This window comes from Stereum hirsutum, assembly GCF_000264905.1.
Source record: "Stereum hirsutum FP-91666 SS1 unplaced genomic scaffold STEHIscaffold_4, whole genome shotgun sequence".
NCBI lineage: Eukaryota > Fungi > Basidiomycota > Agaricomycetes > Russulales > Stereaceae > Stereum > Stereum hirsutum.
The window spans coordinates 1,236,356-1,260,782 of NW_006763134.1; the positions used below are offsets into that span (position 1 = coordinate 1,236,356).

Sequence of the window (24,427 nt, forward strand, 5' to 3'; positions counted from 1 at the left end):
TTGGCCTTGTTTGGCTACCATATTATTCGCACCCTTCGCCTCACTGTGTACAGCACTGCCCAGCCTATTCCAAACTTCTTCAAATGTCGAGAGGTGGTCGCGGCGGAGGTCGCGGGGGATTTGGAGGCGGTGGGAGGGGCGGTTTTGGTGCAGGGAATCTTCCCCCACTGGGCCTAACTTTCGCTGACATCCAGTCCATGTCCAGGGAGCAAAGCGAAGCTTATCCGGTATGTTTTATTTGCTCATAGAAAATCTGGCCATAAATACTAACAGTCATATCTTATGACCTCAGTCCATGGATGTGCTTCCAGTTCTTACTGAATTCTCTGAAGAGGACAGGGCTATATGTGAGCATCAAGTCGGCTTTGCCACCCGTCTACGCCGGTCAGCGTACTACGTGACTGAACCCACGAAATCTACAGGTACATTCCATTCCCATTCTTTATATTTTGGTCGAAGCTGACATGGTTATGAGGAGCCTAGAGCTTGAACGGTACTCAGATAAATACCGACCCTCTGCCGCAGCGCAGCCTTCGCTCAAGCGCAAAGACCTGCACCAGCCATTCTTCCCTCAGGAGGTATTTGAGGCCTATTTCAATCCCAAGAAAAAGCGTAAAGGTTTGTAATGTTTGGTCTATCGACATAAATATACGTTTTGCTGAACAAATACTGCAGTTGAGAAGAAGGCCTCTTCCAAGAAACTCAATCTCGATGATTTGGCCGACGACGAAGAGGATCTCGAAAAGTCAGATGAGGGTCGCTCAGACGAGGGCTCGCAAGTCGCCGACGAAGACTACGATGTCGACGAAGAGTATGACAACGATTATGCAGAGAACTACTTCGACAATGGGGAGGGAGACGACAACGATGATCTGGGTGGCGGTGGCGGCGGCGATGAAGGCGGAGGTACGATCCCTCCACATATTTTATTTCACTGGCACAAACTGACTGTTCAATTACTCATCGCAGGTTATGATTATGACTGAGTTCTATCTTATAGTATCCCCATACTCTGGTTGTATTCTATCCTGTTTTCCTTCTGTTGCTGGGTCGGCGTGAGCGCTCAAGAGCAGCACACGTGGTACTTATGGTTCCGTTCTCGTTCTCCGTTCCGTTGTTTGTCTGTCGCATCTCAAGTTCGACTCGATCTGAATCGGCTCCTGAGGTTTAAATCAAGTTCGAATGCACGCCAGCCTCTTTCACCCAGTCTCTCTCTTTCCTTTCCTCCTTTCTTCCCCCACGCTCACTCGCAGTCCACCCTTCGTCGCAATGCTCTCCTTCAAACTCCCTCTACTTCTTCTACTAGCAGTGCCGGCCACTGTCTTAGCGTGCGAAGGCGAATGCATCGTCAGCATCACAAACGCCTGGCGGGGCAACTATACCGCCCGCCTCGACTCCGTCTTCCACAACCTCGTACGCATCTTTTACCTCTTCCCTCTTCCCTCTCGCCCGCCCGCCAACTCGTCCTCCGACATCTTTACTAACCATATCACGTAAATCACCCACAGGCCTCCGAAATCTCATCCACCCTTCTTCCCTCCCACCAAGATGCCCTCCCGCTCCTCCAACCCTTCATCACGTCCTACCAAAACGCCTCCTACAACTCCCTAGAAAACGCCATTTTCCCCTCCTTCTTCCACGGCAAATGTCAAGCCGCACCATCGTACACCGTCGAACCCCCCGGTTGCCCGAACCCAGACTGTCCCGTCGTCTGTGGCACGCCAGGGTCCCTTGTACACTTTTTCGCAAAGTTGAGGTTCATTGCGTGGAACGATACCAGTGAGCTTCTGAGCGGGCTGATGACGCCTGGAAGTGGGGTTTATGAGGATGTGGAGACGGCGGTTGTGCAGGCGGCGAGGGAGGGTCAGAGGAGGTCGAGGACGAAGACGAGGCCGCGGACCTTGTTGGGCTCGAGCTACGACACCGGCTTAGAGACCGAAACCGAAACCGAGACGGACACGGACACGGATTTGGATAGCGGTCTGCAGACTAGATGGGGAAGGTTCGCGAGGGCGCTCAGGAGGGCGAACGACGATAATGTGAAGGCGGGTCTGAAGACGACTCTTGCGAAGTTTTCGGACATGTTGACGCAGACGTGTGGTGGGGACGCGTCGGATGACGAGAAGGCTTTGCCGCAATGCAGTTGGGAGACGGAAATGAAGCAGTATATTCTGAGCTTCCCTTAGTGGGCCGAGTCTCGCGTCTGCTGCTGAAGAGTGGATATGTTTTCTCTCTGGGACTGGGACTTTTCTTCTTCTTTGTGACTGGCTACGCTACTACTCATACCCTGTCTTTTCCTCGTGTTGTATCCAACGTTACGTCGCATGCTATATCACAATGCTATCCGAATTTAATACCGCCATATATCTACTTGCAGTCTGTGGCGGTGGCACTCAACATACCTGACCTCCAAAAAGTACCAAGCCAGTTCGATCACGAGGGATTTCAAATTTGTCGAGAAGAATATCGCATTCAAACCAGAGACCAAAGAGAGGCCAGTCATTCAGTACAAACCCAAGGATACAACTTGTTTCTGCTATATATATAAGGATACGTATAAGGAGCGAGTCAAAAGACTGGATTCCATCACGAAAGCGTTCGCTAAGAGCAGTGTTTGGTAAACATACTGAAAAAATCAAACAAAATGATTCAGCTCCTGTACTGGCAGAGATACAGAGACCAAAGACGGTATGACCCACAATTCATGATCATTCGAAGGCTCGCGCCCTGTGGCCTCACTGGTAAGAGACGGTCACAGACGACGAGTCCGCCGAAGCACTCGCGACCACATTTCCACTGTCATCCACCATGTCGATGATGGTCGAACCGTCTGGTCCCACGGTGCCACTGCCAGTGGTCGCCGTCGCACCAGTGAACGTCACCGTTCCGAAGTCGGCAAGCGGGACGAGCCCACCGTTCTCCTCGTAGTCCTCCACGATCCACTCGGCGTTGGTTTCGCAGAGGGCAGATGTGGACGTAAGGTCTTTGGTGACCTTCTGTCCGGTGGTGGTGTTCTCGATGACAGCTGTGCCGGAAGTCGTGGAGGACGCGGTGACGGTGACGGTGACTGAGTCGCCGGCGGAGAACGAGATGCCAGTGAAGTCATGGGCAGAGTCGGGAAGCCACTCGTACCACGCTGAAGAGCAAAAAAGTAAGAATCAATTGTCAATTAATGTAAGAGTATAGCAGAGACCATGAACCTACCATCATAGGAAACGTCCCCGTCAGAACCTACGGTGAAATCGAGGCCGGTTTGTAGGATGGCGGTGGAGCAGGTATCTCCATCGATGCCGACCCATGCAGAAGAGGAGAACGACGAGCCGGACTGCCCGGAGGGGACAGAGGGAGTGGGAACGGTGAAGCTGCCGGTAACCGAAGTGTAAGTCTACTCAAGATGTTCGAATTAGTTCGTGCTCCATAGTCGGAAAATAAGACACTAGACATACCGCAGAGTCAGCGATCAAGACAGCGCCCGACCAGTTGGTGCTCTGCTCGGCATGGGTGGTGTTGGTGGCATCAATTTGGGCGTTGGTGGAGGAGCTTGACAACTCCAAAGGGCGTGAGAGATGGGAAGCCTCGCGACGACGAGCAATACGACCAGCCAGCCCGTTAGCACGGGGTGCGGCGAGAGCAGCGCCGGCTAGGAGAATCTGGCTGAGGAGAGCGGTGGTAGCGACCATGATGAACTTGAGGGGAAGTGATATAGATGAAGCTCGTGAGGAGATGAGGGAGGATGAGGGGCTAGCCGGAAGCGAGACCTGTTGACCTGCTGAAGGTCCTGCTGCCTCTCACAGACCTTTATATATGAACGGGGTGCACCCTGTTTCGGTCGACAGGCTGTTGGTTCGAAGAAGCTTTCAGATAACACGAGGAGACAGCGCTGAGCAGCACAGTAAAACTGCCTGCCGAACAACAGAAGCGATGATGTTCTGCGGTTGAGAATGAGAACAACCTTCAACTGCGACGGCAGGTTGCACATGATCCGCTCGAGCCTGTCCATACGATGATGTCGGTTGTTATGAAGCGAAGATAGTACACGGGTACTGCGTTCATCGACAACAATGTGCTTACATCCAGACCTTCACAAATAAGGTGCGTTCATCCATCTAAAAATGGAGCACAGTCTTCCATCTGTCTATCAGAACGCAGGTAAGAGCGGTATCACTTTTCAAACGGTTAGGAGACGCTAAGATACGTTCAGATAACCTGAGTGTCTTCGGCAGGCATATCTATATTGCCTACGTCACCGTAGTCTTCTCGTCTTGTGATGAGATCCCGAAATTCTGAGATAGAGGCAGACTGCTCTCAAAATTAGGGTAGACAAGGCGTAGAGGTGTTTGCAACACAAGCTTGTGTAAGACTACGACATCTGTTCTGACCGAGTGTCGGCATGGGACACCGCTCGCCGAAGCGATGATGATCATCGTACATATGCACCTGTAAACAGAGACTCCGAGGAGACCGCACTGGTGTATTCGGGAAGCAAACAGAAACACGGCGTGGTAACCTGAGGATGAGCTGTCGAAGGTGAATCGTTGAGAGGACGGGTGTCTGAGTGAAACACCCGAGTCCTACACACCAGTCGCATGAGTCTTTGTTGCGAGATCCCAAAGCTGAATGGAAGACAAAGACCCTCATGGCCCTCTTGAAACGGATCATATCCTCCATAAGATGCTACTTATCTTCGGAATTCTGGGGTAGATAAAATTAGACTAAACACCGGAGAAGCGTGTACGTGCGAGCTACATCCACCCGAATCGTCTTCGATGGCAGAAGTGGCACGCGGAAATTGTAGTGATACGATGCGTATGTGGCGTAAGAACAGTTGCGAACAGCTGGTCGACCGTCAGACGATGGTACACCCGAATGTTCCTCAGCGTTGTAGGGAGAGCAACGAACATCTGGGGTACTCATAGCACAAGATTAGGAGGGGTCTTTTCGCACAGTGGGCGTAACATCTCCGTTGCGAAGCAGACCGACAATCCCTGTGCACTCGTCTTTCACGATGTCATTCCGAAGGGGATTGCACAGGATTGCTCAAGGGCTTTGCAAATGTGACTGTAGAGTATCACGGGCCATTCATTGAATGGGCGAGCATACAAGTATGACGATCTCATGAGACAAAAATATAAGATGATGAAAATCCATCGGCTCTGAGAATGATAGCCCCACCTTCGTTGCATAAGTATTAGTTGAGCACTGAAGGCGAACGTTTTGATCTGTGGAAGGTAGGTGAGCGGTACGGGCTTGAAATGGGTTAGTGCGCACCGCTGTCTCTAATTATAAGGTAGAGCTGTCAGTCTATGAGATGTTTACCTTGCATGACTGGGTCTTGGTGGCGAAGCCGAAGACGCAGCTATAGCCAAGTTCGGTCTTGCAACATGAACTGCTGAGCCGGGAAATCCCGAAAGCTCAAAGCGGCGCTTGTTTTTATTCAGAGGTTTTGCGACGCCCATGATAACGCCTATTGTGAAGTGGACCTGTATTAGCTGCTGTATCGCATCGAAGGTGCTGCTACAAGTTCTAGTCTGGTCTATTGTCGTACATCGCCCTGCATCGCCTGCCTGAGCTGTTGCCGGCTAGCTATGCTTTTCCCACTGGCATCGGAGTCATTCCAGACCATCACCGCTCATACTCTCATCTCACAGGCTCACCTCGGCGCACTTCTATTCTACGCCACTACCTATGTCTACAGTGCGAATGCTAATGTGCAGACACCATTCGCGTTACCAGTCATCGATGAGAAGTCTGCTCTGACTATCAACGACTTCATATCTGACATTAGTCTCGGAGGACTATCACTTTCCCAAGATGGTTCTCGTGTGGCGTATCACGCAGGCCCGCAATACAGGGCAGGGCCCTCCCCCTCGTCTTCTATATGGATCGCGGATACTTCGCTGGAAGACAGCACGACGCAAGTTACTTTCGGTTCGTTCCATGATCATAGCCCCCAGTTTCCTGGGCCCAACAGCGACGTGTTGTACTTCCTATCCGATCGACATGCGCCTGGCCAAGCCAACGATATATTCCGTCTCCTGGTCTCTGGACCCCTCGACGAGTCTACGAACCTTCTCCCGGTTGCTGTCACTTCTACCCAATTCGATGGCGATGTTTTAGACTTTGCGGTCTCTCCTGATGCCCAACTGCTCGCTTTTGTGAGTGTTGAGGTGGATGACAACGACCAGTCCGGTATGCCGGAGGCCTGGAATGATAAGAAGGAGCTGGGTCGTTTGCTCCTCTTGAACCTCACAGACCCTGCCGCTAGGTATGATAATACCTCCCTTCCATCTCGTTCATTTCTAGAGTCACAAAGTTGGGCCCTGTTATAGCCCACGCACACTCGTCTCCCTTGACGAGAATGTTGCCTCCTTTTCTTGGAGCCCGGACAGTTCTCATATCGTCTACCGGACTACCAGGCACCCCGCACTCGAATATCACTATCTTGCTGGCTCAGACCACATCGTATCTGTCCTCGACGGTTCGTCGAAACTCTTACGCGACTGGCCAAATCCCCCGCAGATGCCTGCGATCTGGACACAAAATGACACATTTCTCTACCATCATGGTTACGTCCTTGACCGTCACTCCTCATCCGGTGCTCTATGGCGTCTGTCAGCTTCTGACGATCGCTTCGAGCGCATCGCGTTCGGGGAATCCGACGACTTGGTTCAAATGCGCAGCGTGGGGTCTACCTCCCAGATAGCCGTTGAGGTCGCCTTCGGGCTCAACACACGCATCTCAATCATGGACTCGTCCTCGGACCAGGAATCTATCCTGTTTCAAACCGAAGAGGACGCGATTTTGTCATGGGATGTGAAGCTTACTGATTTGGCGGTAGAAGAATACACATTCGTCGCCCTCCGTAGCTCAGGTATCCGCGGGGAGCCTGAGGAAGTTTGGGCTGGTTTGACGGCGGGAGGGAAGGAGGGAAAGCTCACCACGAGGCTTTCGGCGCATAGGCAATGGGTCTCGGAGAAGCAGCTTCCTGTTATGCGGCCCTTCAACTGGACTGGCGTAGATGGGGAGATCTTGGAAGGACTAGCGCTATATCCACCGGCTGGACCTTCCTCGAACCTCCCCACCGTCATCAAACCGCACGGAGGCCCGTATTCGTAGGTGTTTCTCCATGGTTATGTGGACAACATTGATGAAACAGTTGTTCGACACAGACGCGATGTACCCGGACTTGCCTTTGGTAAGCAGACGAATATTTTCACGAGAGGCCAATCTGCTAACACGCAAAGCAGACTACATGGCATGGCATATTTCCCTCGCCTCACAAGGTTGCTTAGTTCTCATGCCGAACTATCGAGGCAGTATGTTCATTTCGAGTATTTCTCCAGGGACACATTTGATAATTCGGGTTTATTAGGCATGGGACGCGGAGACGCATTCGCAGGTAACGCAAACGGAGGGATGGGTACTCTGGACTGGGCAGACACCAAAACAATGCTGGACGAAGCAGTCTTGCTGGGCATCGCTGACCCGTCCAGACTTGCCATAGCTGGAAAATCGCAAGGAGGTTTTCTCACCGCTTGGGGAGTCACACGTCCCGACAGTCTTTTCAAGGCGGGGATCATGATCGACGGCGTTTCTGACTGGGGAAGCTTGGTTCTGTCGTCAGACCTCCCGGATTTCGAGGTGCGTGAGGTTCCTCCCTTCACACAGTTAAGTGTCCCCGCTAACGACGTGCGCTTGTGCTTCAAGGCTGACCTTGCAGGTGGTGCTCCTTGGAACGAAAGTACGACCCACTTCCTCAGCGGTAGTCCTATCCGCGAAGCTAAGAACGTCAAAGCTCATCTCCTCATCATTCACGGCAAAGAGGACAAGCGGACTCCTCTTTCGCAGGCGGTCGGTTTCTTCCGTGGTATTCTACGTGAATCGGCATACCCAGAGAGGGTCGAGATGGTTATGTATCCGAATGAAGGGCATACTTTCCAAGAGAAGGATCATGCGCGAGACGTGATGGAACGAGTTTTGGCCCACTTTACGAAGTATCTTCTGTGATTAAGGATGGTGAATCCGACAGGGGATGGTGTGTGAGTAAGGGAATGTATGTTTGCCTCGATCTTCTATCTTATTCTTCATCACAGAGATACGCGCTGGGAAATGCATGAGCATCAGTGGTACTCGTTGTCTGTAGAGGATCAACGTAAACCTTGTGTAGAATACTTACTATACGTGATAAAATACGGCTTGTGAATAGTTTCCACAATGCTTTTGACGCGTGGATAATGTGGCCTCAAGCAATAGGTTTGCGCCCGATGGCCACGGGAGTCCGTTGCCACATAATCGCCATATTGACAAAAGATCTCGAGACCTTGTTCAATTAACCTTCAGGTGGAGGCTGACAAGTAACGACGTCGTCATTCTATATGAATATGGTGATTCCGAAGGCGACAGCAAATCTTATACATTGTTTGAATACTCTTCCAGAGTGTAAGACGGGGTGAAGAAGTGTATTACATCTCCTTCGCTCTGAGGATGACTTCTCCAGCCGTATCTCTCTGGTCGACCACAGGCGACAATGACATTCTGACACGGAGAACAAACGGATCACGTGCGTGGCGCGTTGGCCACAATGCTATTGAAGCCCGTTTGCTTCCGTCGACGCGTTCTGTTCATTGCTCCTGGCCACTTCAGTCCAACGAGGACGAAGCACGGACACGCAGGACAACCCCTTCCTCCCGCCCGCCCACTTACACCCACACCTCCCTGGCTCCCTCTCCACACCTAGCACACTTTCACCAAGTCTCAATCAACCAAGCTGTGTCACCAGTAAATTATACAGCGGCTTCGCAGACGACCATGATGGAGAGTTTTGGAGCTGGCAGCTTGAGAAACGTCGTCACCGCCTCGAAGGAGGCTCCCGTCTACGGATTCAACTCTTTGATCAAATCATTCTTTACTACACCGTCCACACCGACCTCTCCGTCTTCTAATGACAGTGACGCTCTCGATTTCAGCAGCAATGCCGCCGCCGCCCGCCCGCCGTGTTACCCAAGGCGTCCGGGTCAAAGCAACAGCAAGAACCAAACCCTGGACCGCTCACATCCTGCTATTCGCCGCCGTCGCGTGTCCCGCCGCTGGGAGACCCCACCTATCCTCGAGACGAAAGAGCCCAATTCTAGATCCGCGGGCAGCGAAGAATCCGACATCTCCACCTCAGACGAATGCTCGTTGTCAGACGACTCTTCAGAGGCTGCTGACACCATCTATTACTCAACGATCGCCGGCGCCCCACGTAGTCCTCCCAAACCTTCTAGGCCGAGACTGTGTCGAACGCCTAACGGCTTGCAGCCTGTGGCTTCCCGAGCTCTCGCTGTCCCAGTTATCCCTGAAACCTCCGACACTGCAGACACCGATGCTGAGAGCAGCGACGCCCAGTCAGAACCTGACTCTGACTCTGATTCTGAACTGCCTAACTCATTCGCCGACTTCCCCGCACCACCAGGTCTTCCCGAAACCTTCCCATCCGTCGCATCCGTTCCATGTCGTCCATATCCCGCAGCTCGATTCTTCAACCACGGATATTCCAGGAGCGCGTTGAACTGTATCAAGATCGCGTGGGATAACCGTCGACAGATATGGGAGAGACACGAAGAAGAACTTGCTCAACGGACGACGGATGCGGAGAACAACTCTGCATACTCTGCCATCGAATCCCCTGAGGTCGGGACACCGAATTCGCCTCCCAGCACTTTCAGACCACCTGCCTGGACGGTTCCTATACTGGAGAGAGACAGAGAGGGTGAGCATGACATGGAGGATCCCAGTCCGCTGATGTTTCCTCGTATGGGGAGCTTCTCGCCGCTACGAGACGAGGACTCGAGGAGGGCCGTGATCTGTTTCGACCGCACGTTCAGGAACTTTCCGCTGTCGCAGATCCGGAGAATCCTCTACGTGGCCGACATGACTTCGCGGCTGGACCTGCAACGCGAGAAGAAGGAGAGGAGGGCCAGGGAGTCTAGGCTGAGCGAGAGCCGTCGGCGGGATGGTGTGAGCCCGGATGAAGAGGCGGAGGAGGGAAATAGCTTCGTTTCGATCGGCCTAACGACTAATACGCACAAGTCGTCAGACCCCGCTAACCTCACCTCGGACTCGACACTGATCAACCCTCTTCAGCACGACCACTCAATTGACGACTCAGGTGCCGACAAGGACGCCGAGGGATCGTCCTGGGGAATCGACGGGGATGCCCTCGATTGGGAGAACAATTGGCGCGTCCGCTGGAACACGTTCTCCTCCATTATCCGCGAGTCTTCGACCGTGCTCGAGGAATACAACCTCGACACCACCGTGCATCCTACCTCGTCATTGAACATGCCCATTCTCGCCCGCCAACTCGAGCATCCCTATGTGTCCTTCCTGTTCCCCGAAGAAGGTACAACGCTGGGCGAACAGAGATTCACCATCCCAGAGGAGTTTTCTGACTCGGACGTGGATACGTCGTTCGTCGTGGAGCATGACGACGATCCGACGAGACCGGAAACGCCTACGTTAGGGAGAAGGTCGAAGTTCCTCTTAGGGAGTAATGATGGAGGTAGTGACGACGAAGAGGACTTTGGGTTCGGCCATGACGAGGACGAGGACGAAGAGGAAGATTATGGGGAGTTGGTCGTTGATTCTAGGGCGCTATTTGCGAGGCCGGTAAAGGTGGAGATCATCGAGGTCAATTTCAACGACGAGGATGACACGTGAGTCAGTGAGGCTTGAGGATGGAGGGAAAGACTTGCCCATATTAGATTACCTTGGGGAGTACGAGGATAGTCTTCTTCGTCTCCTAGATTGGCCATGGTACTATCTCATGCTATATCACTGACCATACTCTCGCATTGAAGCAAGGATGTTGTAGGACTATACCCTTGTTACCTGACATACCGCACTGTAGCCACATACTATATTTTCTGTACTCTCGGTTTGTTTTGCTATGGTTGTATATATCGTTTTGCATCTCGTCCTGATATCGAAAGACGCTTGTATTAAGAAGAGATGAAAAGTGAGTTAGAGAAGAGAAACATGCCTTCCCCGTTCGTCGTCGCACGTTGCATGTTTCGTGGAGGCCTCTGACGCTTCGAGCTATCGATTTACATACATCTTGCGCGATCAACCGTCTTTCAAATTTCAACAACCCTGGTCTAGGAAAAGACATGTCGATGAGCCATTGGTCGGAGCTTCACGAAAGACTGAGAAAAAGAAGACGAACATACCTCGAATTTGTACTTCCACACGAGCTTTCAAGTTACTTGGACACATATGAGAATAAAAAGGGAACGACCACGATACTATCCCTCGCACGCAGAGGCCGTCCAACTCAAATAGAAAACCCCCATAAGACCAACATGGATAAAGATAGAATGTCTGATACAAGATCTAAAGAGCTACAACCTGAAGTATACTTCGTCATCTATTCATTTCCTTCCACACCACTTATGATAGTCCCGAAACCGCCATCAAAGGTCGTCTAAGCGTCTAAGCATAAACTCATGCCTTCGGCTTTCCAATCGCTCTACCCATGAATCCCCATTCGATCTGCCTAGCCGAACGCACTTTGACATCCAGATCGTCCGCAAACGCCCAGACGAGGCCTGCATTCGTTGAACGAGACCCAAGGGGAGAGAAAATCATCAGTCATCACTCACGCACACCATTCACTACAAAGAAATAAAGAGAAAAGCAGAGAAACTCACCCGGATTCTTCTGGAACGCCCTCCCAACAAGGACCGCATCCGCCTGTCCCTTGTCCAAGATCTCCTGAGCTATCTTCCCAGTCGTAATCATGCCCACGCTGCCCACCAATATCTTATCCCCATGCTCCTTCTTCACTGCCTCAGCAAATGGAGCCTGATACTGGCCCTTACCGTTGATCTTTTGCGCGGGGTGGTTTCCGCCTGAGGAGACATCGAGGAAGTCGACGCCGTGGTCTGCGAGGATGCCGGCGAGGCGGACGGTGTCGGAGACGGTCCAGGAGGGTTCGTTGGGGAAGACTTCTTCGAGCCAGTCGGTGGCGGAGATGCTGAATATCGACCGTGGTAATCATAGAGGTGACCAGAAAGTGAAAGAGGTCAGCGGTGGGCGAATAGAAGGCGTCAAGGAGTATAGAAGCACGTACCGGAGGAAGAGAGGCATCTCAGCGGGGATGGTGGCACGGACAGCATCGACGATCTCAAGGGTCAACCTGATCCTGTTCTCGAAACTCCCTGCAACCCAGCTTCAGCCTCAACTCATGGATAGGGCTAAGAAGACATACCTCCGTACTCGTCCGTGCGCTTGTTGCTGATCGGACTCAGGAACTCGTGAAGCAAATATCCATGGGCATTATGGATCTCGATGACATCTGAGCCATAGATATGGTATAGAAGTTAAATAAATGCAAGAAGTAGGTTAAGATTGGTGGTACGCACCAAACCCGACTTTCAACGCTCTCTTCGCGGCAGCTACGAATGCGGCCACGATGTTCTTGATGCCTTCCTTCGTCAACTCCTTGGGAACAGCGAACTTGTCGTTGTGAGCGATAGCAGAGGGAGCCCAGACGTCGTCGGGCCAGCCACCAGCTGTCGCAGTAGCCGCTAGACCCATGTCCAACCACGGCGCCACAGTGGAAGCCTTGCGACCAGCTAATGGGAATGCAACGTAATGTGATGCAAATGTCAGCTCGGTGAGTATTTGATGAACATGATGGACGGACCATGGGCGAGCTGGATGGCGATCTTCTGGCTCTGCGAGTGTGCGAATTGAACGATCTGACGGAGAGGCTCCTCCTGAGCTTCATTCCAGAGACCGGAATCTTCAGGCGTGATGCGGCCTTGAGGGACGACGGCTGTGGCTTCTATGATAGTCAAGCCAGGACCGCGCGTGAAGATGCCTCCAACTGGGGGAAAAACGCGTCAAATACTCGCATGATCAGTTCCAAGGATGGCGTGAACGTACGATGAGCCAAATGCCACGGAGTGAGGACGCCATCCTCGGCAGAGTATTGGCATAGAGGCGAAAGCTGGAGATCACTGTTTGTTAGGACTTTGTGTCCAAGGATCACGCAGAAATATGGTGAGCGTACAAATATACGGTTCTGGAATTCAAGGCCCCTAATCTTGAGAGGTTTGAATAGCGTCGGAATAGGTTTTCCATCTGGTTGCGGGTCAACAGCCGTACCCGAAGGAGGCACCTGTGCCGGCGTGAAGTATGGCGTCGCAGGTGCAGGCTTGTTCACGACATTGGGGATGTTGGAAGCCATGGTGTGTTGGTGTAGGAAGGCAGTGGTGGTTGAGAAGGATGTCAAGCTTCCCGACCATCGCATGTGTGTATATAAAAGTGCATGAATAAGCAACTAGATTACTACTGCATCCACTTGGGCCGATCTTCCCAAGCCCGTATCCCGAGGCTGGCGAATAATCGAGAGTATTCCGAGAATTTCGTAGTGACTCGGGTTCGGGGAGGATGACGTCTTCCGGGGATGTCGACCGTGGCTGGTCGGGGATGGTCTGAATTGCTTATCGATCCCATGCATTTCCGTAAATAGAAAGGGGATACTATCACTCCAGCAGTGTTCGGTAATGAAATCGCAAAAATATTCCCTGCGTCTCGTATGGCGCTCTAAAAAACCAAGACTTGGTACGGACAGTGGCAAACACTGACGCTACCTGCCTGTGAGATTGGATCAGTCGAAAATACAGCCTTTCGTTGAGCGGAACGTTTCCGGTGGTTTTGAGGGGTGTTCGGTAATTTCTCCGCACGATGGTCACGACAGTGTCACGAAGCCGCGGCTGCCGCGTTCCAACTCCGACCTTCGCAGTGCCAGAAACATGGCTCCGGAGGAGAGTTCGGTAGTCTCTTGGGCCACAGTGCGAAGTGCTACGTTGTCCGTTTGGCGGCGATCATCGATCAGCCTGCAAGTCTCTCGAGTTATGATTGAAGGAAATACCACCGAAGAGTCTGCAGACCACTGGTACTGACTGCAGTATTATATATTGCTTGTAATGAAGATAAGTATCTACTGGTAAGTACTGTAAGAAGAATCAACTGGCGAAAGGATTAGCTGGGTCATGTACGAGTGAAGGTGGATATTCTACAGACTGAGAAGCAAACATATTAGGTGTCAGTCTCGATGACAATGTATTATTGTAAGATGTAGGATCGTGGTAATTATTCTGTGTAGTGCGATGAGTGGAGGAGAAAGGGTAAGAAAGCTCAGAGTGGAAATGTGTCGCAGGGGGAGGCATAAAGTCCGGGCGAGCAAGTAGAGGAGCTGTGTCCTCAAATCTGCGAATGCGGTTCGAATGCGGAGAATAACGGTGGCCAGTAAGAGGTGAACGAGTCGTGGAAGAGGGGCTAGGTTGTGCGATAGGAGGATATTGGTGGCGTGGCGATTGTGTGCCAAAATTTGAGTCTGGATGTGAGTGCAAGTGCCGCGAAGAGCCTGCGGTAGACTGGAGGTCGGAATGTGGGAGGTGCAGATCTGTTTCCATAGACTGTTCAAAGTCAAAGCGTAGTCGCTGGGTAGGTGGCTCCTGTGTCGCCACATCGTCGACAGGGCGCGCGCGCTTCTTGTATAAACCCGCAAACCTGGGATCGACCTCGAGGATGTTGCGTTTCGAATCGAGAAAAGCTTGAAGGTCAGCCTTGAGCCCAATGACCGTACGTTTCTTAGCGTAGTCGCTCCTGTGGTCGAATCCGAGACCAAGCAAACCGAACGCCCAAGCGATGTCTCTCAGGTCCTCCTTGGGCTTGCTCGTGAGAACTCCCGAGAAGCGCATCGTGTGGCCCTCCTGCTCCCGTCTCTGCTGTCTCTCGTTCTCTTTTGCCTCCCTCGCACCCTTCACTTCGCTCTTTCTACGCTCTTCTTCTGCCCTCTCAGCCTCCTGCGCCTCAAATTCCGCCATCCCTTCTCTACCGTTGAGGAGGCGGGCCTCTGTGACGAGGTTTCTGGTGGTGCGTTTGGTCTTCTTCGTCTCCAACCTCTTCCTCAACTTCTCGTTCTCTCCAAACATAAGCTTACCATGCGCCTCCACCCTCTTCACCTCGCGCTCCATCTGCTTGACTCTCTCCTCCAGGGCATGGCTTTTCTCTTCAAGACGAGCATTCTCAGCGATGATAACGGCCTTTGGACGACGTTCGATCATGGGTCCTTTTCTATAACGGCCTCGCGTGCTCCGGGTGAGAGATCGCATTGAGGAGGGTGTGGAGGACGAAGAGGGAGTAGACATCTGAGATATGCGGTGTTCCTGGCTCGTTTGGGAGCGAAGTCGGGGGAGGATTTCGTGTGTGTTTGATTCCGGTGCGTCTGTTGTCTCATCGGATATGCTCGCCACCTCATCGTCTGTCGCTCTTCTTTCTGCACCTTCGAAACGAACCTGGCCCACAGTAACACCATCAAGATCTTCGGTAACGTCCCCGTCATGCCCCTCCAATCGCGTCTCCACCTCGCCACTCCCTTCACCACTCCCTTCGCCACCCACCTCCACCTCTCGTCGCTGTGCTGCTGAAGTATGAAGACTTTCGCCCGCCCTCTCAACAGAGCACACATCCTCAGCACCTCCAGACCCGCCTCCAGTGCCCTGCTCCGAAGAAACAATGTCGATCTCATGCTGTATGTCCAGGCCGTTCTCGTCGAACCAAGGGTTGTAGACTGGATATGACGAAGGTGCGTGCCCGATCGTCGATGTGTTCTCGCTTGGGGCAAAATCAACGTCCGTGAAGACGTTCGAGTTGAATGGATAAATGCCACACTTCCGAAATGCTTTGCGGACAGTTTCCGGGTCGAAGCATCGTTCTCGAACATCAAGGTATTCCTTGACGATGTCCGCACGCGGCATTTCCTCTCCAGACTCGGCGAGAACCTTCGCGCAGCGGGCCAACCAGCTGGTCTGAACGCCTCCAAAGACACCGACATCCAAGGGTTGCAACTTGTGTGTGGTGTGTGGTGGTAGGCAGAATAACAGGATGTTGTGTTCATTGGCGAGAAGGCGCATCTCGCCTGTGACGTGAGATCCGTGGCCGTCGATGATGAGAAGAATTGGTGCGTCGGATACTCTATGTTTGGTCGCAGACGGGATGAACGACTTCTTGAACCACTCAGCGCACAAGAAGTCGTCCGTCCAACCAGTCTCGGACGTGGCGACACTTTACATGGCAGGAGACACCGTCAGTGCCGAATCACCACACAGGTACGTTGTCACTCACGAAATGTCATCCACAAACCACTCCGGCATGAACTCCTTCCCTGCAAAGACGAAACCTGGAGGAATTGACTTCCCATCGGCTGATATGCACTCGATGAGGGTGAACAGCTCGAGATTTGCGCTTCGAAGCTTGTATCGCGGTCGTCGTCCTCTGGGCACAAAGTACTTTGTTTTCTGCAGTTTCCGCCCCCCTCCTCGCTGACACCCCTTCTCGTCCATATTCCAGATATGCTCCGGCGGTATACCGTGTTCCTGCAAAATGTCGCACAGCTTCTGAAAGTAGTCCTGAACAGTCTTGCGATTGAAAGCTTGTGCACGCTTTGGATCGATGCCGGACGGTTTGCCGAGAACAACGTGAGGGTTTCGTCCCAGAAAGGCTTCGATCCAGGTGTATGACGGGCGGGTGCCACACATCTCCTCGACAACACTAAGTAACCCTTCCTTGTCCAGTGGTTTACCAATGTCTGACAGGTACTCCATCCAGTCAGCCAACACAGTCTCCGTGACATGATCGAGAAGTTGTTGGTCTTCGTGTGCGCAAGGAGCGGATTGGTGGAGGTCTTTGTACCGGCCTCGAAAGGTCTCATATGGGATCTTGAACATGTTGGCAATAGCATAGAGGGATGTGTCGGTGTGGCTGTCTGCGTAGTTACACGCTTCCTGCATGTCTTCTTCGGTGTACGTTTTAGGCTTGCGAACATGTTTTGATTTTGATTTAGGTTGTGGCTTCGACGTGTGGCGCCTCCCTCCGCGGATTTGAGCTGGTCCATGGGAGGTCTTTGGCATGCAAGATGTGGGAATGTGAGCTCGTGAAGACGAGAGAAGACGCTCTCAAGCTGAGGACGTGGCAATTCGGTGATAAAAAAGCACATGCTCGTAAATTGCACTGACTCGAAGTCAGTGCCACCCAAGAACAAAAGGGGATTATGTTGCTTTCATTCTCTGGATATTCCCGAACGGGCCGCTAGCGGAGATTGAACCAAGTTCCTAATTCGTCAAGCGTGACTGTGCTGTAGCGGTCGACGAGGAGGACAGTCTGCAGTTCAGTGACGACACTGGATCTGTACCTCGGAGAAATTTGCCCAGCGTAGATACATCTCATGTGAACCCAAATAAATATATTCATGTAAATCGGACAAGATTGGCTGGCTCAAGGGAGTAAACCGATTTAAAGTTCATTTACCGAACAGGTATTCCTCAAAGCATCTCTCCCTCTGCAAACCTCTCAGCTCCAGCTTTTTTCTGGGACCTCGCTATGACTATCCAAACAACCTGCAGAAATTTTGAAGAGGATCCGTTGAGAACTCGTCGCTCCTCGAGCTATTACCGAACACCCCTAGATTACCGAACACTATTTTAGTGATAGTAATATCGAGAGCTAGAGAGGGGGGGCACCGAATGGATAGACGTCGACTTGTAATCGTGGTCTAATGTTCGAGCCCATATCTCAGCGAAACGTTAACGGTTGCCGTCCCTTACCAGGCCTAGGTCGCAAGTCGAACGTCCTATGTGGCGCAAAAAAGTCCGGCAGTCTCCGAGTAGCGAAGTTGAACGAACTTCAGCCTTGCGCGAGGGACAGCTTTCCTACTTACCACGGTGACACGCCTGACTAATTCTTTTGTTCTCCCCAGCTTATCAGCGGCCCTGCTTCTCTGCTTTTATTGACTTCTATCTCACCGTGATACTAACCTCATGCTTCCGCTTTGAGCTTCGAAGCGCATGGTCCGCTGGGGACAAAGCGAAGTCTGCTTCCAAACTCGGCACAAGGACAAAATGATGGTGTCCTGGTGTGCAAAGCATTGCACCTGCGTTATCGATATCAGATTCGACGCTAGACAGTATTTATCTATAAAAGCAAGCGAGTTCGTCGTTGTTGCATCGTTACACCGCTCTCGCATCCCACCAGTGGCATCTGCAGCTTCGCACACTCCTGCCTTACATTTATCAGTGCCGCCTTATCCACCTACACCGTGCCTTTCTCCATATCTCTGGCCGGACTCTCATCGATGTCTACTATGACCTTGCCTGACTCAACCACGCTTCATTCCTCTCAGCAGTCGATCCCTCCTGTTGAAACTCCTGGAGGCACGTCTAGTATTCCGGATGGACCATTTACCTTTCGGCCCATGAAGCCTCTGCCATTTCGCGAAGCTACCAACACTAGGACTAGGGCCAGGACCAAGATCAACCCCGACACCATCACTGACGCATCGTCTCAAGCCCAAAAATCTACACCTCGCGATGCTCGCGTCGATGTCTCAACTATCAGTCGTGCCAAGGGGCCAGCCGACGTGCAGGAGGAAGAAGACGAACAGGCCAGTTCAAAGCGTCGACGAACCGCCTCTTCTCCGGACGCCCCAGACACGCCTCAAACTAAAGCCTCCCAAGGACAAAAAATCATAATCGTAGGCGGAGACGACGCCATCTCGAGAACGGTCGTCATCACTCTAGCCTCCGTCATCCCGCCCACGTCCGTTCTGCAATGGAACTTCAAACCATCCTCCCGGACGGCCTTCACCCGCTCCTCCCCTTCCTCTTCCTCTTTCTCTTCCACATCCTCGTTCTCATCCTCGTTCTCGCTCTTCCCGGCATCCTCATACTTATACTCAGACCTCCCAAGCAACGCCGACAAATCCGTCGCCACCGCCGCCAGCGTCGCACTCACTACACTCAAGAACAAACAGCGAATAGCGCAATGGGCACGATTCGGCAGCCTTGCGAAAGCGGCGGCGCAGGGGGCCTTAGTAGCCCAACCTCAACCACAACCTCAGCCTCAGTCTCCAGCTCAATCTCAATCTCAATCTCAGTCGCAGTCTCAATCCCAATCTCAGCCTCAAGCTCGATCTCAGTCGCAGTCTGAGGAAAGAAGAAAGGAGTCCTCGGCCGTGCCACACAGCTCGACGTCGTTAGCAATCGCATCGATCGTAGCGGCCCTAGAGCTCGAGGTATCCGAATCGCCCTATTGGACTCGCTCGAAGTATCCCCTTGATCTGGATTCGGAATCATCGGAAGAAGAGGACGAGCCTTGAGTTTGGACCTTCGTTACATGTAAATGAGTCAGAGGAACGGAACGGAGTGGAATAGACTCGGTTTTCTGGGGAAGGTCTTTGGTACCCATCTTACTGCCTTCCCGTGTCTTGTCTATGTACCGCTCTACAAAATACTTATGCTACGAATATGTTCTTCTTTCGTATCCTGAATTCGCATGTCCCATCCCAATGCGAATCAGAATGAAGCCGATACCGCGATGAAAACAGTACGCACAGAGACATTGAGATGAACGTGACTTTGGTCATATGTACGCAACGGTATAGACAAACGACGTTTCCTGAACGTTCCGGAAGTTCTTCACCCCATCGTTCGTCACGAGTCGCGACCACGTCTTTAAACATACTACCTCAGACGCGCGCGACAAATAATGGCTAATCAACATTTTTGAATTTCATACGAATGTATACGACTACACAACCTCAAACGACGACAAACTTCAATCACCTCAACATCCACCCATCTCTACTCCACACCAGCACCTCCACCAAGCCAAAACCCCCCAAATATACCCAACTCTCAAAGCCAAAGCAAAAAAAGAGTCCATCCGAAAACCACGACCATCCCAACGACACCACCACAAAGCCTATGCACACGAACGAACCGCACACGTCGCATTCCCCCATCAACTCAACTCCTTTTTCCCTCCATCGCTCTCTCAAACCTCCCTCGCTAACCCAACCCAACCCAACGACCCACGAACTCCAAAAGTACAAAGTAGCGCGTAGGATATGAAAGGAAAGGAGAGGAAGCGAAGGTCGAAAGAGAAATAATGATGATGATGATGATGATGATGTTGATGATTGACGGAATAAGATATGCGATGCCGATAATGATGCCGATGATGATTGGTGTGTGAGATGGTTGAAATGCTGTCGAGACGAAGTAGAAATGGATGCAACGATGCTTGTGTTGAAACGAATACACTTGAATTTCGATTGGATTGTATTGAGGCTCGGATATGCCTTTTGGGTGGGAAGGTGGATGATCAATTGTCCATCGAATCGAGGAAGCGAGGTAAGGGAAAAGTAGAAGGCGAAGTGGTGTTCGCGGTCAAGCGGCATAACCGAGCAGATAAGGAAAAGAAATAGAGTCTAGGCTGTGAAGGAGTGTCGGTCGTCCAGAATCGAGAAGCGGACGAAATGATGGAAAATTGGATTGAATATTGATTTATACAATTGACGGGGGGGCGAGCTGAGAGCGTCGAGCCCATGGATGGATGAGAGGTGGTGGTCGCAGGCTCGGGGGGGAGGGTATGCGTCGGGCTATATACAGCATGGCTGGTCCACAAGTCACGATACACTTCTACAAGCAAACTCGTGGCGGAAAGGTGGCGGATGAACCAGCGAAGCCTGCGCGAACACCGGGGGATGAGAAGTCGGGTGGATGTGGGGGATAGAGTTGGATGATAATGCACGTCCTGAACGATGACACAAGGAACTCTACGAACGAATAAAACACATCAGTTATGAGAAAGATATAAGGATATGAATAAGATGCACCCACAGGAAACAGCCAGCATCTTACAGGCCCTCGTACCATCAAACGAAGAGAACTACCTCCACAAGGCGGCGAAAGCAGACATTGGCGAGACACCCGACCGAGACGGCCGGGCGAATCGCACAAAGTCCACCTGCTGCGAAGAAAGACGAAACATATCTACAACAAAGGGAGCAGGGCCAAAAACCAAATGGGAAGCCGAACCACAGACCCGTCTCCTACAACCTAAAAGTACCAAAGTATGTGTATGTATAGACACTAGTGCACAGAAGGAAAATTGACGGACTAGGAGGGCGATAAGTTCTTCGAAACGTGAATGAGAACAAAGAACAAAAGAAGAAAAAAATCGTGAGGCGTGAAGACATCAGCGTGCATCTAAATGCCGCACTGACGTACCGTGACCAGAAGAAGTGAACAAATGCGAGAAGTAGAAGGAAAAAGGCAGGAAGACGCTAGTGAGGAAGAAGAATGGATATCTGATCGATACTTGATACACAGAAGAGCAACCAGAACCGAGACAAAAAAAGTGAAAAAGAGATAAAAGATAGAGAAGTCGTTAAAAAGGGCAACAATGCGGCACTAACCCCCTGCACCCGCATGAGACAACGGCGCGGACGGAGAGGGCGTGAGTTAGATTATAGAGGTGCGGTGGAAGGAGGTAGGGGTAGATGCAGTGAAGAGAACAAAAATAACAATCACAAGTAAAAAGAGAAGTCCGTAGCCAGATAAATTCCAAGAACACACGTCAAGGCCAAGCAAATACGACACAATGTTGGGGACCATGGAAGAAAAGTAACACCCCGGAGTAGTGGTGCGCGCGCGGCGATCCAAACACTCGGGCTCGTTGAGAGGGCGAGGGCGGAAGGTACGGCGTCGGCGCGGGGTGGAGTGTTAAATAAGCAGGCCGATACCACGAGGACAACCGGAAATTTGAGGCGACGTAATATATAGATGCGAGAGCGTTGAGAAAGACTCGAGGACGAAGGCGGAACGGGTACGATGCGTGTTGGGATTTTAAAATATTTTTGTGGTGGTCGTTTCGTCCGAGTCGAATCTTTTGTTACACCCCCGGATGCCCCGATCTAATGGATGTCGGGTTTCCGAGGAAAGAGAGTTGCCAATGCGGAATGCGAGAGCATGCGAATGTGACGATAGTGAAACAATGGGGAGAGTCGAGAAATTGAGTCGAGAGTGGACAGAAAACGACGAGACTGTGACGAAAACGTGTGGCGGGCGGAAGCCGCGGGTCCGGCGAGTCCAGCGGAGGGAAGGGAGGACTCGACGAAGAACGAGGGCGGGACCGAGTGGTGCTTCCAAACGACGACCGTGGTATGAATAACGGTGTCGAGCCCGAAAAAAAAAGCGCGAGGGTGTCCTGAACGTGGGGCCAAACCGGGGATTATGTCCGAAGTTGATTAAACAGGGTAGAGAGGTCTAACGGGGAGTCCAACGGGACAACCCAGAAAGCAAATAACCAGCAAAAACACAAAGCCAAAACGTCGAATAATGATATCGTCAATAATCCAAATCGCCCGACGCGTCAACGTCGAGGACCCAAAATCAGAAAAGAGTGAATCATGCGTCGACGCAGACGAGATGGTGGTGGGGAGACGACCTCACGAAGAGCCGCACGGCCAGCCGATAAATCTGTCGATGAGAGGCTTAGGACAAACCATATGCAAGAGGAGAGAGCAAACTTTACCTCTACACTGATAACGAGTGGATGAAACGCAATCAAAACCCGAACGCCGGGGGAGGCAAGTCGTCGGGGCTGGGAGAGTTTTGGAAGTTCGAGCTAGCGAAGAACCCGGGCTTGTTCACCGACTTGCTCAACCCGACAGGAGTCGACGCAGCCGAAGCGTGGCGCCTCCTAGGAAGAAGTCCCATGAGGGCCTTGAGTTCGTCAGACGCATCCGACGACGACGAAGTGCTCTCGTCCATGGACATGTCGAAGATACCTTCGCTGGGAGACCTCACGTGCTGCCTCTTGTGTGGAGAGGGGGTAGACGTCGTGGGGAAGAAGGGGGACCCAGCGAAGGTGGAGGCGAGAGGCGCCGTACGAGGGCCATCGTCGACGAGAGACTGCTGCCAGGTGCCCTTGGCCGACTTCTCCTTGGTGGGGGTCGCGGGAGGAGACGGGACATCATCATCTTCGTCCTCCGTCAGGTCATCACAGATGGGGAAGGCACCGAGCCCGATGGACATGGAGTGCGACAAGCCCGGACGAGCTGGAATGGCCGACGTGACGGGGTCGGAGCGAGAGAGGTTGAGAGCGCCCTTGGGCTCGCGCGTGCGCTGTTTGCCGCCGCGAGGCACAGGCACCGACTTGGAAGGTGGCGGCGTCGGGGTTCCGGAAGTTTCCGGGCCGGTCTGGCGCCGACGTGCGAGTTTGCCCGAGGGGCGGGCGGAAAGCCTGGGAGTCGCCGCCTTCGACGGCTGGGACTTCGGCGAGCCATTGGAGTTTGCCTGGGTGGGGCGAGGTGCCTCAGAGGCGGAGTTCTCGCTGTCAGAGGCTAGGAAGGGGTCGAAAGCGTTTGCGTTGGGGTTACGAGAGCGAGAGTTGTGCGAGTGAGAGCGAGTAAAAGCGGTGCGGTCGGAAGAAGTGTGGACCTCTGCCTGCGAGGGTATCTGGGAAGGAAGAGGAGGGGAGCCCTGGTGGTGGGGGTGACGCCGAGGATTGATACGAGCCAAGTTCGGGGATGAGCTCCTACACGAGGTGAGTGAAGAAGGCAAATGTCAATCCCACGATGAGTCACCAGGTATGAACAAGATATGAGGAAAGAAAAAAAAATGATGTACGTATGCGAGGGGGCACTAAGGTACGTATGGTAGAAAGAGTGTATGAACGATGAAGCACCTTGGAACATTCTTCTCTTTGGTCTGTTTGCCGTTCTGACGTCCCTGGTTGGACTTCTCTGACGGCGAGGACGTGGCCGCAAGGTTCTGAACCTTGTGGGCGGCTGCACTGTCGTGCGTGGCGACGGCAGACTTGGCGGCTGGATGAGCCTGAGCATTGGCAACCTCCGGGGAGCCGTTGACGGACGCCTTGCCCGACTTGTTCAGCTTCTGGGCGGCGCGAGGACGAGCGCCTTGTTGGCGAAGCTGTGGGCGTGGGGATGGAGCGGGCTTTGAGAGGGAAAGGAGCCCTGGCGTCCGTGTGGGCTGCACGAGGACCGTGGGGGGAGCTGAGGGCATCCTGCGATGGTGGGAAGCGGGGGACGAGAGGATGTGAGCAGGCTTCTGGACCATGATCATGGTGCTGGCGTGTGTACGAGAATGGCGAGCAAATTTGTGGAGATATTGTTGGGAATTATGGTGGACTCGAGGGCGATGTTGACGACGGCGAGAGGGCTATGGAACGGAGGGTGGAGATGGGATGGGGGATGTGGCAGGGGAGTAGCGTAGAGGAACGTGGGGGCAGCAAAGGGAGATCAGGAGAGGAGACGGACGGGCGGGTGGGCATCTGCTTTTGTACGGCGGTTGCCTTCGCGGCTCGCTAGACTGTGGCTCCCTTTTCGAGCTCCGCCAGATCTCCGTGCCATCCTTTTCGGGCATCGCTTTGCGCCACCCGCTTTGCCTATTCGGGCAGGCGTCTGGCCCTCGCAGCGTTCCCAGCGGACGCACTCTGACACGCTCACGAGGCCAGCGAGCCCACAAAAGACACGCTTCTTCCCCACCGCGTCCTCTGCGCCCAGTCCATT

The 24,427-nt window shown here is 52.6% G+C and overlaps 10 protein-coding genes across 10 annotated transcripts; 5 read left to right on the forward strand and 5 right to left on the reverse strand.

The window, feature by feature from the left end:
* Positions 1–83: 83 nt before the first annotated feature.
* STEHIDRAFT_129574 (uncharacterized protein) lies at positions 84–986 on the forward strand (the record flags this gene model as incomplete). Its single annotated transcript, XM_007301864.1, has 5 exons — positions 84–227; positions 293–422; positions 484–618; positions 676–906; positions 970–986. The coding sequence occupies 5 exons, from the start codon at positions 84–86 to the stop codon at positions 984–986; spliced, it is 657 nt and encodes a 218-aa protein (XP_007301926.1).
* Positions 987–1,269: 283 nt separating this feature from the next.
* STEHIDRAFT_154703 (uncharacterized protein) lies at positions 1,270–2,186 on the forward strand (the record flags this gene model as incomplete). The annotated part of the gene is made up of 2 exons (XM_007301865.1): positions 1,270–1,413; positions 1,509–2,186. The coding sequence occupies 2 exons, from the start codon at positions 1,270–1,272 to the stop codon at positions 2,184–2,186; spliced, it is 822 nt and encodes a 273-aa protein (XP_007301927.1).
* A 273-nt stretch (positions 2,187–2,459) lies between these two features.
* On the reverse strand, positions 2,460–3,680 carry STEHIDRAFT_166943 (uncharacterized protein; the record flags this gene model as incomplete). Its single annotated transcript, XM_007301866.1, has 4 exons — positions 2,460–2,626; positions 2,700–3,136; positions 3,205–3,385; positions 3,447–3,680. The coding sequence occupies 3 exons, from the start codon at positions 3,678–3,680 to the stop codon at positions 2,736–2,738; spliced, it is 816 nt and encodes a 271-aa protein (XP_007301928.1). The 3' UTR covers positions 2,460–2,626; positions 2,700–2,735.
* A 1,817-nt stretch (positions 3,681–5,497) lies between these two features.
* On the forward strand, positions 5,498–8,088 carry STEHIDRAFT_94067 (alpha/beta-hydrolase). The gene is made up of 6 exons (XM_007301867.1): positions 5,498–6,265; positions 6,330–7,112; positions 7,170–7,195; positions 7,248–7,316; positions 7,373–7,641; positions 7,708–8,088. The coding sequence occupies exons 1-6, from the start codon at positions 5,586–5,588 to the stop codon at positions 8,005–8,007; spliced, it is 2,127 nt and encodes a 708-aa protein (XP_007301929.1). The 5' UTR covers positions 5,498–5,585; the 3' UTR covers positions 8,008–8,088.
* A 720-nt stretch (positions 8,089–8,808) lies between these two features.
* On the forward strand, positions 8,809–10,701 carry STEHIDRAFT_166945 (uncharacterized protein; the record flags this gene model as incomplete). Its single annotated transcript, XM_007301868.1, has 1 exon — positions 8,809–10,701. One exon carries the CDS (start codon positions 8,809–8,811, stop codon positions 10,699–10,701), a length of 1,893 nt encoding a protein of 630 aa, XP_007301930.1.
* A 630-nt stretch (positions 10,702–11,331) lies between these two features.
* Positions 11,332–13,273, reverse strand: STEHIDRAFT_119776 (FMN-linked oxidoreductase). The gene is made up of 8 exons (XM_007301869.1): positions 13,058–13,273; positions 12,931–12,994; positions 12,689–12,871; positions 12,405–12,617; positions 12,251–12,337; positions 12,113–12,200; positions 11,691–12,016; positions 11,332–11,588 (listed from the first exon to the last, which is right to left on the reverse strand). Exons 1-8 carry the CDS (start codon positions 13,232–13,234, stop codon positions 11,485–11,487), a joined length of 1,242 nt encoding a protein of 413 aa, XP_007301931.1. The 5' UTR covers positions 13,235–13,273; the 3' UTR covers positions 11,332–11,484.
* Positions 13,274–15,704: 2,431 nt separating this feature from the next.
* On the reverse strand, positions 15,705–15,998 carry STEHIDRAFT_32342 (uncharacterized protein; the record flags this gene model as incomplete). Its single annotated transcript, XM_007301412.1, has 1 exon — positions 15,705–15,998. A coding segment is annotated over one exon (294 nt), but the record flags the coding sequence as incomplete, so codon positions are not given.
* Positions 15,999–16,001: 3 nt separating this feature from the next.
* Positions 16,002–16,397, reverse strand: STEHIDRAFT_52710 (uncharacterized protein; the record flags this gene model as incomplete). Its single annotated transcript, XM_007301442.1, has 2 exons — positions 16,002–16,119; positions 16,180–16,397. Coding segments are annotated over 2 exons (336 nt in total), but the record flags the coding sequence as incomplete, so codon positions are not given.
* Positions 16,398–18,184: 1,787 nt separating this feature from the next.
* Positions 18,185–19,207, forward strand: STEHIDRAFT_109300 (uncharacterized protein; the record flags this gene model as incomplete). Its single annotated transcript, XM_007301870.1, has 1 exon — positions 18,185–19,207. The coding sequence occupies one exon, from the start codon at positions 18,185–18,187 to the stop codon at positions 19,205–19,207; it is 1,023 nt and encodes a 340-aa protein (XP_007301932.1).
* Positions 19,208–22,460: 3,253 nt separating this feature from the next.
* Positions 22,461–23,981, reverse strand: STEHIDRAFT_129578 (uncharacterized protein; the record flags this gene model as incomplete). Its single annotated transcript, XM_007301871.1, has 2 exons — positions 22,461–23,433; positions 23,584–23,981. 2 exons carry the CDS (start codon positions 23,979–23,981, stop codon positions 22,461–22,463), a joined length of 1,371 nt encoding a protein of 456 aa, XP_007301933.1.
* Positions 23,982–24,427: the final 446 nt, after the last annotated feature.